At 36.8% G+C, this 14,270-nt stretch overlaps 1 protein-coding gene across 2 annotated transcripts in view; it reads right to left on the bottom strand.

The window, feature by feature from the left end:
- STK4 (serine/threonine kinase 4) overlaps positions 1 to 14,270 on the bottom strand; it is an 86,325-nt gene that overhangs the window by 38,544 nt on the left and 33,511 nt on the right. For both annotated transcript variants that reach the window (XM_011369353.2, XM_011369354.2), the window contains one exon: positions 3,749 to 3,906. In XM_011369353.2, the coding sequence (XP_011367655.1) occupies positions 3,749 to 3,906 (158 nt within the window). The remainder of the gene's footprint in view (positions 1 to 3,748; positions 3,907 to 14,270) is intronic.

Raw genomic sequence — 14,270 nt, forward strand, 5'->3', positions numbered from 1 at the left:
CGCTAAACATTAAAAAAAATCTTTGTTGCATTTTTCAACTAGGCAAATGAGGCGATTCGGTTTTAGAAATGTAAGTATTGAGTTTCAGATGAAAATATAGTTTTGTCAGCATCGCTTCCTGCCATTCCTGATTAAATTACCAAATCCTGCCATTGCTAATTAAATTACTTCCTATTAGACATTGTGGGTAAAAAGTTCATTTCAAAATAGGAATTGCCTTCACAGGAAGAAAGAATATCTTTTCCACAATTAAATACTGCCTGTCGGGAAATTAGGAAGTCTCTGTAAGAGACTGTAAAGGGAAATATGTCAGCTAGTCTGACACATACCCTTCTTTAAGCTTAGTGAGAGTATTCAGAATACTTCCTTCAACAGATTGGCTCTATCTTGGCCAGATGTCACTTACAAATGTACATTTCCTTATTTGATGTGCTTTTTTCATTCCTCCATGAAGAGGACTGGAGACTCAAAAGGGGAGTAAAAAGGAAATTTAAAAATCATGCAATATTAATAAAATATGAATACATCTTTATATCTGAATTTCTGTAGCATCTAATAGAAAAAAAAAGAAGAAACTTACATGAATTTAGTAGGTTACAATCACGCAGAAAGTAGGTTAAAACACAGGGTACCAGGTGCTGCCTGTCCCCAGAGATTCTGATTCAGTGTGTCAGGGGTGGGGTCTGACAAACTGCATTCCCAATTTTCCAGGGGATGCTGACACTGCTGGTCGGGGGACCACACTTTGAGAAACACTATTTTAGACAATTATTTCAAATGCTTGATTCGGGATTAAGGCAAGAGCTATACAACAAGAATATCAAGGCATTAAAAATAGTTTTCATTTGCTCTTTACTCCTTTGTGGTATAGCAGCTCATGTACGCCCTACCTAAATTTTCTTTCATTGCTTAGTTTCATATTTTCTTTAAAGAGAACTTAAAAAATGAATTATCTTGAAATTCTGAAGGTAAAAATAGAATAAAATTCTGTATGTCAGGATCGGCAGGCTCAGGTACAGTGTGAACGAACATAGACGCATCCAAATGAGTTAGAGCAAGAGTCCCAATATCGAACATCCCTAAATGCCAGACAGGTCAGAGAGTTAGTACCAGCGAAGGGGGCAGGCCAGATACTGAGGTCGCACCCCAATGGGGTGGCTGCTACTCGGCTGGACAACGCGTCACCCAATAATATAGGTCTATCATGGCCGGATCTTCCCAGTTTTCAAAAAAAGCTGTAGAGCCAACTTTTTATGTAAAAGCTCTCAATTTTTAAACATAGGTAACTAATCTAAAAAAATTTAAACACTGTACAGAACACACACAAAGGTCCGTGAACTGGGTGCTGTTGGATTAGCCTCTGGTGGGGAGGGCGGTCTTGGGACCCTTCTGCTGAGCGGGCCAGGAGGGACGCAGGCTGCGTGGTGCGCTAACCTCTTCACTGCGCACGGCCAGCTCCCTCCAGCAGCCACCTACTTCTAAAGTAAAAACACTCTCCTTAAACACCTACTGAAGCCCCTTTACATAAGTAGCTTGCCCATTAAAACAAAGTCTTTGCCAATGATTTAGTGTGAGAAAACTACGGCAGAATGAAGTGAATTCTTCCAACACTGGAACTACTGATCCAAAAATAATGACTAGCTTAAAGTGACTGAAATTACAAGATCACTAGAGTCTATAACGTGTGTGTGTGTGTGTGTGTGTATAAAGAAAGAAATTAGACCTAGGAATATAGATTTTAGGATTCGTAAGCATTCTATCATAATGATGACATAATTTGATACCCAGAAGTTATTTCATCTTTGCCTAAAGACTCACTAAACTGAGAAAATCAGTCCTTACAAATTTGTTGAAGATTACTACACAAGCAGTGTGGAACAGTGAGCAGAATAATTCATGAGTCTACTCTGATTAACAGTGGCAGTGGCAGCCTAAAAACACTGTGTTAAGGATTCTGAAACTGAATCTTGACTCAGTGGAAAATATGAATGCCATGGAATGGAAGCAGATGTGCCCCATATTCGACCTCCTTTGTACAGTGCATAACAACACTACTAGACCTGTGTCCAGAAAAATCTAGTCTCCGTATAGTGTATTAATACTAAAAAATATTATTTTTTAAAACATAGTATCAAGTCACACCTTGCCAATTGTTTTCCATTTCACTCAGAGTAAAAGCTAAAGTCCTGATTAGTACACAAAAGCTCTACATTATCTGGCTCTGTGTTAGGTCTCTGATCTCATTTCTGCTACATGACTCCGATGCCATTTCAGACACTTTGTTCTCTTCACCGTTCTCCACATACACTAAGCAAGTCCCTGCCTCAAGACCCTTACATTTGCTACTCCAGCTGTCTGAAAAGCTCTTCCTCTGGGTGTTCATGTAGTTCACTCCCTCATCTTACCAGTGAGAACTTCCTTAACTCATTTTAAATTGCTACACATTTACACACACACACACACACACACTCCCCTCTCTCTCTTCCCCATCCCATCAAATTTCCCTTTTCCTGCTTTATATTTCCTATAACACTTATCACTATCTGACATTCCACATATTTGACTTCCTTATTACCACATCTTCTAGAATGAAACCTCCATGAGAGATAGGTTTTGGGCTGTTTTATTCACTATTATATTCCTAGAAAGTGTCAAGCACATATTGGTGCTCAGAAAACTAATAAATAAATAAGTAAACACATAAATGATAATGAACAGTAGATGATGAATACATGAATCAATGAACAAACAGATTATAAAACAAATGAACGTGGATTCTAATATGGGTTCGGTGACTAATCAGTTAAATAACCTCAGGTAAGTTATTCTGGTCTCAAAAGATCTCTATCATTACCTGTATAAACTGTGACATTCGTGCCATTTTACAAAAGTAGAAATTATGTTATGGAAGAATGGTATCATTTCCTCTCGGCCAATCAGTAGGATAGTGTAAAGCCAGGACTAGAAAGGCCTCCCAGAATGCAATACAACACCCAAGCTAAGCTCTTAACAAACAACAACAGAATTATGTCAGAATTTAAAAATGTAAAAATTAAATATTCTTAAAGAGAAAATTCTTTCCTAAAACTATTCAGAAAACGAATGCAGACTCCTTAGCTTACTTTTTTCCATCCAATTTTTTATTGCCTCTACTCATTAAATCTCTGTGAACATTAACAAGTGTCTGTGGCTGAGGGAGAAATGTTCCACAGCAGAGAAATGAAAAACACACCCAGTTTTTCATAAGAAACTTTGGAACAGCTTACTATTTATCCTCAGGCAAAATTCAGAATAATCCTCTCAGAGAGCCTAAAATTAGGAAAATGGTTAGCAAAACAACAAAGACACTACAAGACAGCATTATTTGCCCTCCAGTCTAATTCTTAAATATAAAATCGCAATCCCAAATAAACTTATTAAAGACAGGGCATCTTCACTGGATGACTAAACATTTCTTTCACCATTAACAATTTCAAACTCAACAAAAAGAAAAATGGCAAGCGAATAAAGGATTTTTAAAGCAAAAAAGATACCACTAATTGGGGGCCCCAGAACTGCTCAAATGTCAGTCAAAATGCTGTTCTCTTAAACTGGTGAGGCCCTTGGCCTAGGAGCTACAGCTAGGGTACTTACACTTGAACTGTATAAGAAAATGCTCAGGCACTTTCAGTAAAATGACAGAATTGAACGTGACATTTCAAATAACTTCCCCCAGTAGACACAACCATTTACTTCCAACGCTACTTACGAACTCATAGTCTCCATCCTGTGGGACTTTCCAATCTGAAGAGCTCTTCAGTGGGCCAGGTACACTCTTGCCAAAGCTGTTGATCTGGTTTTCCTTTTCTTTTTGTTCAAAATATTCGAGGAAAGATGGTTTTGCAGGCTGCATGGTCTCATCCCTTCCTGAAAACCAAGAAAAATAAAAGGTGAAATGTAATATCCTAGATTTCAAATAAGTTTAATAAATCTTAGTTCCATCTCCAGACGGGTTGCAGTCTCTGGATCAGTGGCTCTTTTTGTTAGATAAGGACTCCTTCGAGAATCTAATGAAAATCACAGGCAAATGCACAAATGCTCACTCAAAATACTTTTTGTAGAATTTTAAAGGATTCATAGGTCCCCTAAAATACAAAGATTTTTTTCTGGTTCTCTTTTTCTAGATGGAAAGAACTGGGTGATGCAATGACTGAGTAAGCTAATACTTGGGTCCCCTGTAGCAAATAGTTCCAATAAGATCAGACTGAAAACAGAGGAACAAGCAAAAATATTTATTAATCATCTACATATACAATATTCTCTACAGGCATTGCAGTAGGAAAGGGCGATGATACAATATGGTGACTTCCCTTGATGATCTCAATTGAACTAATGAGAAAAATATGAATGAAAAAGAAAATGTAAGTAAATCACAATCCACTCCATGAACTATTATGTAACTTTTCAAATACTATTTACAAATGGTTTAAGATAAAGGGGGAAAACAGAATACGATATTATATATGTGTATACACACACACACACACACACACACAGTATGATATCGATTCTATAAAATCATATACATAGGAGGGAAAAAAAGACTAAAAGAAAATATACCAAAATGTTAACAGGATTTGTCTCTGACAGTAGGATTATAGATGAATTTACTTACTTCTTTTGAACATTTTTTAAAAGAAGATAATACAGCATAAGTATTAAATAGATAGAACTGATTGTAAGAGTTACGTGTGCCCAGAAGATGTAGAAATCCTGCAAGCTGGGTGGTAGGGGAGGGCTGGTAGAGGAGGGTTTAGGTTGGGCCTCAAACTATCCCTGAGAAAAGAGTCAACAGTTACAGAGCAGGGCAGAATCAGCAGTTATGCAACAGCAATTACAATATAAGAGAGCAGAAGATAGCAGTTACTAGTTACAACTGGTAACAATGGCAAAAAGAATATTTACCTGGCCTAATTTAAAAACCTAGGTAGCCATACCTTTTTCACATGCTGAAGTAGCTTTGTGCTCGTGACTAGTAGTCTAATACTGGGAAGTATTTACTATACAGTTTATTATACAGTTCATGCTTTTCACGAACATGTGGGTTTATATTGCCCTTTCTCCCAGTAACCAGGAAAAAAGACCAGAAGGTTGAGAGCCTTAAGTATTAAGTAGTAGATGAGGCAGGGTCTGGAAGACAGAAAACAGCAAGTGTTTCTCTCCAGGCACCTTTGTTTCGCAATCTTATCTCCTGATACTTGCTTCATCCAGTTTCAAGCCAGCACCCCGACTGCCTCTCAGACGTTTGTCATCTTACTTTTCTCCATTGCTAAATTCAACAGCAGCCAATCCCAGATTTGCTCACTTCCAGATGCTGCCAATAGCTTACTTCACTGTCTGTTGCCTCTTTGCTTATTAGGGATTAAACACAGTATTTGCTAGGACCAGTCAATGATTATGTGCTGAATGTGTGTTTTGTTTTGTTCTAGGTATGATTATGTGCTTTTCATGCTTATTCTGTTTAATTTTTAAGTTAAACTTAAGGTACTATTTCATAATATAGTTCTGAAAGAATTACAACAAAATAAAATTTGTAAAAATGGGGGCGGTTTGGTATTTGTCAACAAGTCAGGAAGCTAAGTCCTTTTGATCGGTCCTCTCTTTGGGACCACTGACCCTGCAGCAAGCCTACACACAGTCCTACACATAAAAAAGGAGTGTTTGGAGCATCTCTGTGAGACAAGCAACTGTGAAAGTACTACCAATTGCTGACATGTATGGTATACAATGTACTTTTATAACAAAATATCCTTACCCCAACCAGCTAAACAAAATAGTCTGTAAACAAAGTAGAAAGCCCAAATGGCTACCCAAAAAACTGGGTAGGTACTTGAAAAAAAAAAAAAAGATTAAATTGGATGCACACTTCATACCTTAATACTCCAAATGGATAAGAGGTCTAATTGTAAAAATGGAAACCATAAGTACTAGAAGAAAGCATGTGTGAATACATTTAAAACTTAGGTGTGGAAAAGACTTTCTCACTATGGCAAAAACCCAGATGCAATTTAAAAAAAATGGACAGATAAAAACCTTTTGTGTAAATAAAACATCACAAATTTTAAAAATAAGCACATATATACTATAAGCCAAGACAAATCACAAAGTGGAATTTCCTGTTTTTTTTTTTTAAATTAAAGAGTTCTTTACATATTAAACAGATAAGCTACTAAAGAATTCTGAAAATCAAGGAAAAAAGACAAAAACAAGGACTAAACATAAGATAGTTTATACATGGATATTCTATTAGTCCTTGAACATAAAAAAAAAAAATGTTTAGGTTCACCCAAAATAAGAGAAAACTCAAATCAAAACTACTCAGAGATGTACCTTCTTACATTTCAGATGGCAAAAATTCAAAAGCTTGACAACGCTCTATTTGTTGGTAAGGCTGTGGGGACACAGGCACTCTCATATGTTGCTGAATCAGAGTGCAAAATAGTACAAGCCTTACGAAGGGGATCTGGCAATATCTATATATTAAAATATGAAACAGAGGAAGGTACAGAAGAATCCCGTAGTGTTATATTTGAACTGTAAGTATTAACATGAACTCGTGATTTATTTCAAAAACTTCTGAGCTGTTTTTCATTAAAGGCCTTGAAGCAATGACACCCCAATACCACCTAGCACTCAGATCTTAGTTTCTAAATACCAGTCCCCACTCAAAGGAGCTAAGGCTTCTTAAAAGAGATAGCTAAATCCAGACCTAGGGCAGAAAAAGTACAGAGTGGGCATGGAACGTCTTTTGGTGTCAAAAAAAGCAAGCGAATACTCAAAAACTGAAGAGGATTTATAAGCAGGACACAGGAGCCACTTGAGGGGCTCTCACTGGTAAATTCTGGGGCATTCTAAGCAGTAAAAAGGATACACTGAATAAAAAGAATCCATGAACTCAGAGTAATAATCTGAAAGTGAAGAAGGTTGGAGAGAGAAGGGAAAAGTTCATTAGAAAAATCATCACTTGACAACTGTAAAATGGCAACCAGAGAATATCCTTTTTCTTAGGAAATGCACACAAAACAGAATAACTCCTTTCTTAGAAAACACACACTTAATGTTTGAGAGTAAGTTGCACATATCATGCACCAGCCTCTCCTCATTATTTGTCATTTCATGTCAGTTTATCCATCCATCTTTATATATGCAGAGAAATGAATGAAATGAGTTATCAATAAAAATGACAACTTCTGGGTAGAAATAACAGGTAAGTTAAAATATGTTCTCCTGTGGAACTGTTATGAAAACCATAAAGACATTATTTTTTTAAGAAAGCATCACATCCAACAATAAAAATTGTATAACTGGTACTATATACATCTATGAGGCATCATCAATTCCTTCCAGGTGCAATACAGGTGGATTTTTAAAACTCAGGTCTTGAAACCAGGAATAAAACACTACAGATAATTTTTCTGTGGTCTAATTCTAAAACACAGCATAAAAATCAAAGGAATGGCTGTTAAGCTAGAGTATAAATCACTTGCCTAACTTCTCCCACTGTTTAGATGAGAAGATGAGAACATTTGCTTTCTCTTATTTGATGACAAAAGCCCTTCTCGATTCAAGTAAAGATTTCTACCATTTTTGGAGTTAAATCACCAACTATTCTTTGTCTTTTTCAACAACTGAGTGCTTCACTGATGAATTCAGTTTACACGCAGATAGCATTCCTTCTGTGACCAAGATATCCTTAATAACACTAGTCATATTATGGCACCTGTTCTTGGTCTGATTTTAAATACAGTAAACAGATCTGTATTACAATCATAATTAGTACCTAGGGGAGATTGTAAAAATGGCCACAACAATTTCTTCTTTGTATCTTTGGTATCCCTGTTCTTCAGTAGTGCCCTCCCACAATGACTCTGGGCCTGGCCATGTGACTCGCTTTGGTCATTGAGACAATAGCAAATATACTGCAAGCAGGAACTTGAAATGTGCTTGTGCATCCTACTACCACGTAAATACACCTGGGTGAGCCTGCTACGTGGTGACGCACGTGTGGAGAAAGGCCCTAGATAACAGATTGCCTGAGCGGCCTTCCTAAGGCAGCCAGCCCCAGCTGCAATTGCACCAGCTGACCACTAAGTTTTGAGGTGGTTTTAAGGTGATGCAGCAAAAACTGATACAGTGTCTGTCTGTCACTCTTTCCCTCATTCACACACACCACTCTTTATCTATAAAAAAGAGCTCCATTCTCTGGGAACTCAAGTTCAAATTCACCTGACATTTATTGAATACCTTCTAAGTATTGAATGTGGCTTTTTACTAGGTGCTTTCACATGATGTTCTCATCCAAACTTCATGACCACCATGTAAAGGAGGAAGGAAGAGAACTTGCACTTATTAGGCACCTACCAACTGAGAGACAATGTACTATTTCACTTAATCTTCAAATCTTTTGAAGTACATATTATCATTTTTACCTTATAGGAGAGAAATTTGCCTGAGATTTCATAGCTAGTTACCACTACACATAGAATATGAACCCTCATCATCAGGTTTTAAGTCTGGTTAGAGGCATCTCATGTTGCAAGTTTTCTAAAATCAAAATGAAAATTCTTGACATGTCAGAACTGCCATCAAGTTGGGTGCAGAAAGAGCAGGGGAATGGAATTTTCCCAGTAACCTTATCTTTGAACTTTTCTTTCAGCACTTTTGAGCCAGAGGATCACGTGTGCTAGACAACAGCCTGTCAGTACTGAAAGCTTAAGAGAATCATTCCAGGCTGATTAAAGGCAGTGCAGTCCCCGGGGCTTCAGCTGGCTGGTGGGCTTTTTGTTCCAATGTGAGCTCGGGTATTTTTTCAACAGAAGAAATGAAGACGTTCAGTTGAATGACAATACCAGAAACCTGAAGCCGTAGGGAGAACAGACTGAGCAGAAAAGTCAAACTTTGAAAACAGCCAGGTCTTGCTCTGATTCTTTTATCTGATGCAGAAAATGCAGGAATTCCTATACTAAAACTGGCCCATTTTTCTTTGTAAGCAGCATCTGGCAAGCTAAATGGATGCTCTGTCTAAGCCCAAAAAGGGGTGAATTCATAAGCAACTGTAGCCTATGTTTATTTTTCTTTGAAAAATGCTATATAAAAGCAGAAAGACTTAAATGCCTATAGACCAATGAATGGATATGTAAAATGTGGTACATCCACACAGTGGAATATTATTCGTCGATGAAATACTGATACGTGGTACATGGATGAACCTCAAAAACATTACACTAAATGAAAGAAACTAGTCACGAAAGACCACATATGCTATGACTATTTATATGAAATGTTCAGAATAAACAAATCTGTGGAGACAGAAAGTAGATTATGGTTGCCTAGGGCTGGGGGCGTTGGGGTGAGTGGGTGGGATGGTGAGTGACTGCTAATGGATAGAGTTTCTTTTGGGGGGTGATCAAAATGTTCTAAAATTAGATGGTAAACAAAATAGGGTCTAGCCATACAATGGAATATTATTCGGCCATAAAAAGGAATGATGTATTGATATATGCTACAAAATGGATAAACCTTGAAAACATTTAAACTTAGTGAAAGAAGCCAAACACAAAGGCCACATTTTGTATGATTCCATTGACATAAAATGCCCCAAAGAAGCAAATCCGAAGAGACAGAAAGCAGATTACTAGTTGCCTGGGGAGAGGGGGAAGAGCGAATGAGAAGTGACTGCTAACAGGATTGTGGTTTCTTTTGGGGGTGATGAAAATGTCTGGAATTCGACAGTGGTTATGGTTGCACAACCTTGCTGATACGCTAAAAAACCACAGCCTTAAGATGGTGCATTTTATGATATGGGAATTATATCTCAATTTGAAAGTTATAAATTAAAAAGAAAATTACAAATTTTTAAAAACTAGATTATGGTGATGGCTGCACATCTCTGTAAAACTAAAAACCACTGAACTGCACACTTTAAATGAGTGACTTATATGGTATGTAAATTAAACACCAATAACTCAAAAAAAAACCAAAAAACAAAAAAACCGAAACAGCAGGACCTTTTTCCTCTCCTACTTACTTCTGTTTCTGGGTTTGCACGTGTTGTAACACGATGCTCAGGGAGCCGTAACTGGGAAGGAGCCTGACCAAAGGCCACGTCTTCCTTTGGAATGACCATCTACTAGACATTAAACTTTATGTCCTTCTATTTTAAACATTCATTTTAAAGACTGTCACTAAGTAAAACACAATGGTCAACCTACTCTTTTCTTAATTTCTATAATAATTCTTTTCTGCCTTAATAGTAATTAAATCTATTTAAACTAGAGAGCCTACATTTTCTTCTCAGTTTTACACATGAATATTTGCAAGAAAAAAAAACTTTTTTCTTCCTTGGAATAATATGTCTTATCATAGAGTTGCTTGTTTTGCTTTTCAATCTAACATTTATTATACATGTGTGGTTTTGGGTTTTGTTTTTATTACTGGGCACCTACATGTATTAACTCATTTAATTACATAAGTTATTATTCAAGTTGTGTGTGTGGCCATGAATACTCCTTTGAATGGTTTTTGAAACTACCAAGAATTACTGGAATCGTAAGTTATAAGATTCCCTGGAGCCCAGATGAAATAACCCTTCCAGTTAACCAGCTTTGGTAATTGCCTCTATGTAAACTGACTTGACTTCTGGGCACTGGTGCTCTAATTCTTCAAGTCTAGTTGTCTTCAAAGGGTTACTAACTAGAGAAATAAAGGCAGCACATCTAAAAAGAAACAAAAGGCTTACAGTGAGAATGATCCATACCTTTGCTATTCCACCAAATTTCTAACTGGTCTCACCTTTTCTGGTCTTTTCAAACATGAATCATCCAACTGACTCTCCTAAAAAATACTCTGGTATTTTACTTCTCTGATCTGTCTTTATACTACACTATGACCAAAAGAATCAAATTCAACTCATTACTTTGGCATTCAAGGTTCTCTAATATCCAGTCAACATCCAGTTCAGCCAAACTAAATATTCAATTTTTTTTTTCTACTTTTCCGACATTGCACCTGCTTGGAAAATCCTCACCAAGTCTTCTTACACGTCTAAGTTTTTGCTTTCCCTCTTATAAATCCTTTAATACTTTTCTATACTACTTACCCAGCATTTGGCCTAGTATTATGTCACCTTCATATGTAGAGGTCCCATAGCCTTAATTAAGTTCTGTCTGAAGCATCCAGGTGATGCTCCTTACATATAAAGAATTAGAAAAAACAGTTACAGTAAACACTCCATAAATATTAGACAATGGTAATAACCACTGTCGTCTTCCCCTTTTAACCTATAAATTCCTAGTCAGCAATAAATGTCTCAGTTGGTTTTTGTACACTACACATTACTAACACATAGTGACTACCTAATACTTCTTGGCTGGTATTAAATAATTATTTTTAACAAGTACTGATTCCAAGTGATACTTTTTTTTTCTTTTTAGCACATAAGCACTTAAGAGAATCATCTACTTTCTCTTTATAGATCCATTTAAATTTATCAAAATGCATCTCCATTTTCTTGCTGAACACGAGTGAGCAGGTCAAATGAGCTTAGAGCAACAGAGAAAAATATTTCCCCTAAATGATCGAAACTGATTTATCTGCCTCTTAGGCATAAGAGCCAAAGTATATCTTTTGGGTCTCACTTTCCTTTGCCCTTCATTACTATCATACTATTGCCCTCTCTTGGAAAATATATTTTCCCCATGGCTACTCTTGGCTCTCCTTTTACCATCTGAACTATGATGGAGCGAGCACCATATCTCCCCAAAAATACAAGTCTTGAGCCTTTCACTGAGTTACACTGAGATCTGGTTCTTTCATAGCCTAACATGTGGTCTGGCAGGGTGTTTTGAATGAATTTTCAGGCACCAAGCGTCTGTGCTTTTTGGCTCATCTCGAAAGAATCAAGAATGTTAATAGCTTCCAAAGATAAAAGTGGGCCCAACATCTGGACACAATTAGAAAAGCTGCACAAACAATTAGGATCTAGTCTCCGCTCTGGCATAATGATTTGAATTATTTGAGCAACTGTGAGAAAAGCCTAAGGACCGAGATATCTGCTCTTCTATTGTAAATCTCACCCAGGAGGGAGGTTCTGATAAATGCCCAGTGAACCAGCGATTATCTTTCAGGGCTGAAAAAAATTCCAGTCAGTAATACATTCCACAGTATTAAGATAAGAGCTTGAGACTCTACAAAGGAAGGCTCATGTGGATCCAAAGTCTGCCTTTTTAAAAAACCTACCATCTTAGATTTTGAGCTATTTAACAGATTCTCAAAACATCTACCATCTTATTTCCAAGGAATTTGAAACACACACACAATCTCCTCCCTCTCTCCTCAGCACATTTTAAAAAACATTACTGAAACTGACAAGTGACCTTCCTTTAGATCAACCATTTTCATGCCAGTATTTAGGCACAGAAGTGACACTTACAAACACTATTAACACCGTGAGTAAAAACCGAAAGCCTAACTAGCAAGAGAAAAGGAATCAGGATGCAGAATAGTAGCTCTGGTTCAAGAAAATTCTAGGTCCAACAAAAATGCCACTGCCATACATTAAAAGACTCATATATTATACTACCTACTATTTTTAAGTATTTATGTGCTGAGTATTTTATATACATTATCTTGTATCATCTTAACAACCTTACAATGTAGGAACTTTTATACCCCATTTTTTTCAGACTAAGAAATTGAGGCTTTAGAGGAAACAACAAGCTGACTCAGTCTATGAGACTCCGAGTCAAGTTTCAAACCAAAGACTCTCATTCCAAAAATTACTGTTCTTTCTACTACTCCTTTTTCTTTCTCAGAGATATGAGTCTAACAAAATTAAATGTTTTAAGTTTTAGCTTTAGTATGTATAACTATACTAATGCTATCTGAAACTCTCGTGTGATGCTAATGGTGAGGGGCAAGGATTCATGAACACTTAACATTCTCTGGTGATAGTTTTGAACATCCTAGGGATCAGAGATTGGACAGTAAGGCTACTGTGGTAAAAGAAGTGTTAAAATACCTGCAGTACATTATGTCCTGTCTACAGTCCTTGCAAATGCTATCATCTGAGTCAGAGAGAATGAGATACATAACACACAAGGGAGGCAATGTTATAACGATCCCCTTCAAACAACTGCAGGTGGAAAGAACACAGGCTGTGAGTCAAGAATTTCCGTCTTATGAAGCTCTGAAATTAGTATCTGATGGATGATGGTGAAGTAAAATCATTTCAACGAGAGCCTGGACTTTGGTTTTAACATGAGGAAACTGACAGCAACAACAGGTGTCTTCACGAGACTTATAACTTTCCAGTGAACTATAAATACATGTTTTGCCACATAATACCATCACGGTCATTTACCTAAAACATGCTTCTGAGCTGCCCTAACTTCCTTATGCCACTACACTTTAAAATTCTATTTCAAAGAGATTAATGTGGCTATTGCTCTAGAAAAAAACTGGAAATTCATGAATGGAGTACAAGTTTTAAAGAGAAACCAATGCACTTGCTCCCTTTTAGCGCACTGAGTCTAATCTGCAAGGCTTGAGTCGGTGGAAGCAACCTTTCAGTTCAGTAATCTAAATTCTGCTTCCTCTTGGCCTTATAAGCCTAGAGATGGCTGCTATGTGTCTCTTGGGAACACCACAAAGACAAGAAAGTGGTGGCATCACAGCCCATGTGCCTTGGGAGGGAGAATGGCTCCATGTCAAATCTTTAGTAGATGGGGTACAGATTATTTCAGGTGGCCATCTTTGGCTGTCATTTCCTCATCTGAGGCAAAAGCATTTAACTGCTAAACTACAAATTTATGCAAATCAGGGTATCTCAGTTATACTACGATTTTTTTTGTTGTTATTCATGACTCTAGGGTAAAAAAGAAATCTTTTTTTCTTCCAAATATACTTTGTATTTAAAGTATTATTAAAGTACAATAACATATACTTAATTTACCAAAATATTTTTAATGTTTTGAAAGCTTGAATTCTTTCCATACTTTTGGTATAGAAGTTGAAGTTCTCATTTTAGCTCCTAATTATTAACTCCTCATTTGATGATGATCAAGTAAAAAATAAAAGGCATTCTCTTCAATTAAAAAAAGATACTTGTTGGGAATGGAGAAACCATTTTTCTGCATATTAAGTCATGCCAAAAAACTCCACATATAATTTAATATAAAATGCACGGAAGATAATAGCTACAAAATTTCCATATTTTCACAGCACTAATAGTA

Source organism: Pteropus vampyrus, unplaced genomic scaffold (genome assembly GCF_000151845.1).
Source record: "Pteropus vampyrus isolate Shadow unplaced genomic scaffold, Pvam_2.0 Scaffold147, whole genome shotgun sequence".
In the NCBI taxonomy this organism is placed as follows: Eukaryota; Metazoa; Chordata; class Mammalia; order Chiroptera; family Pteropodidae; genus Pteropus; species Pteropus vampyrus.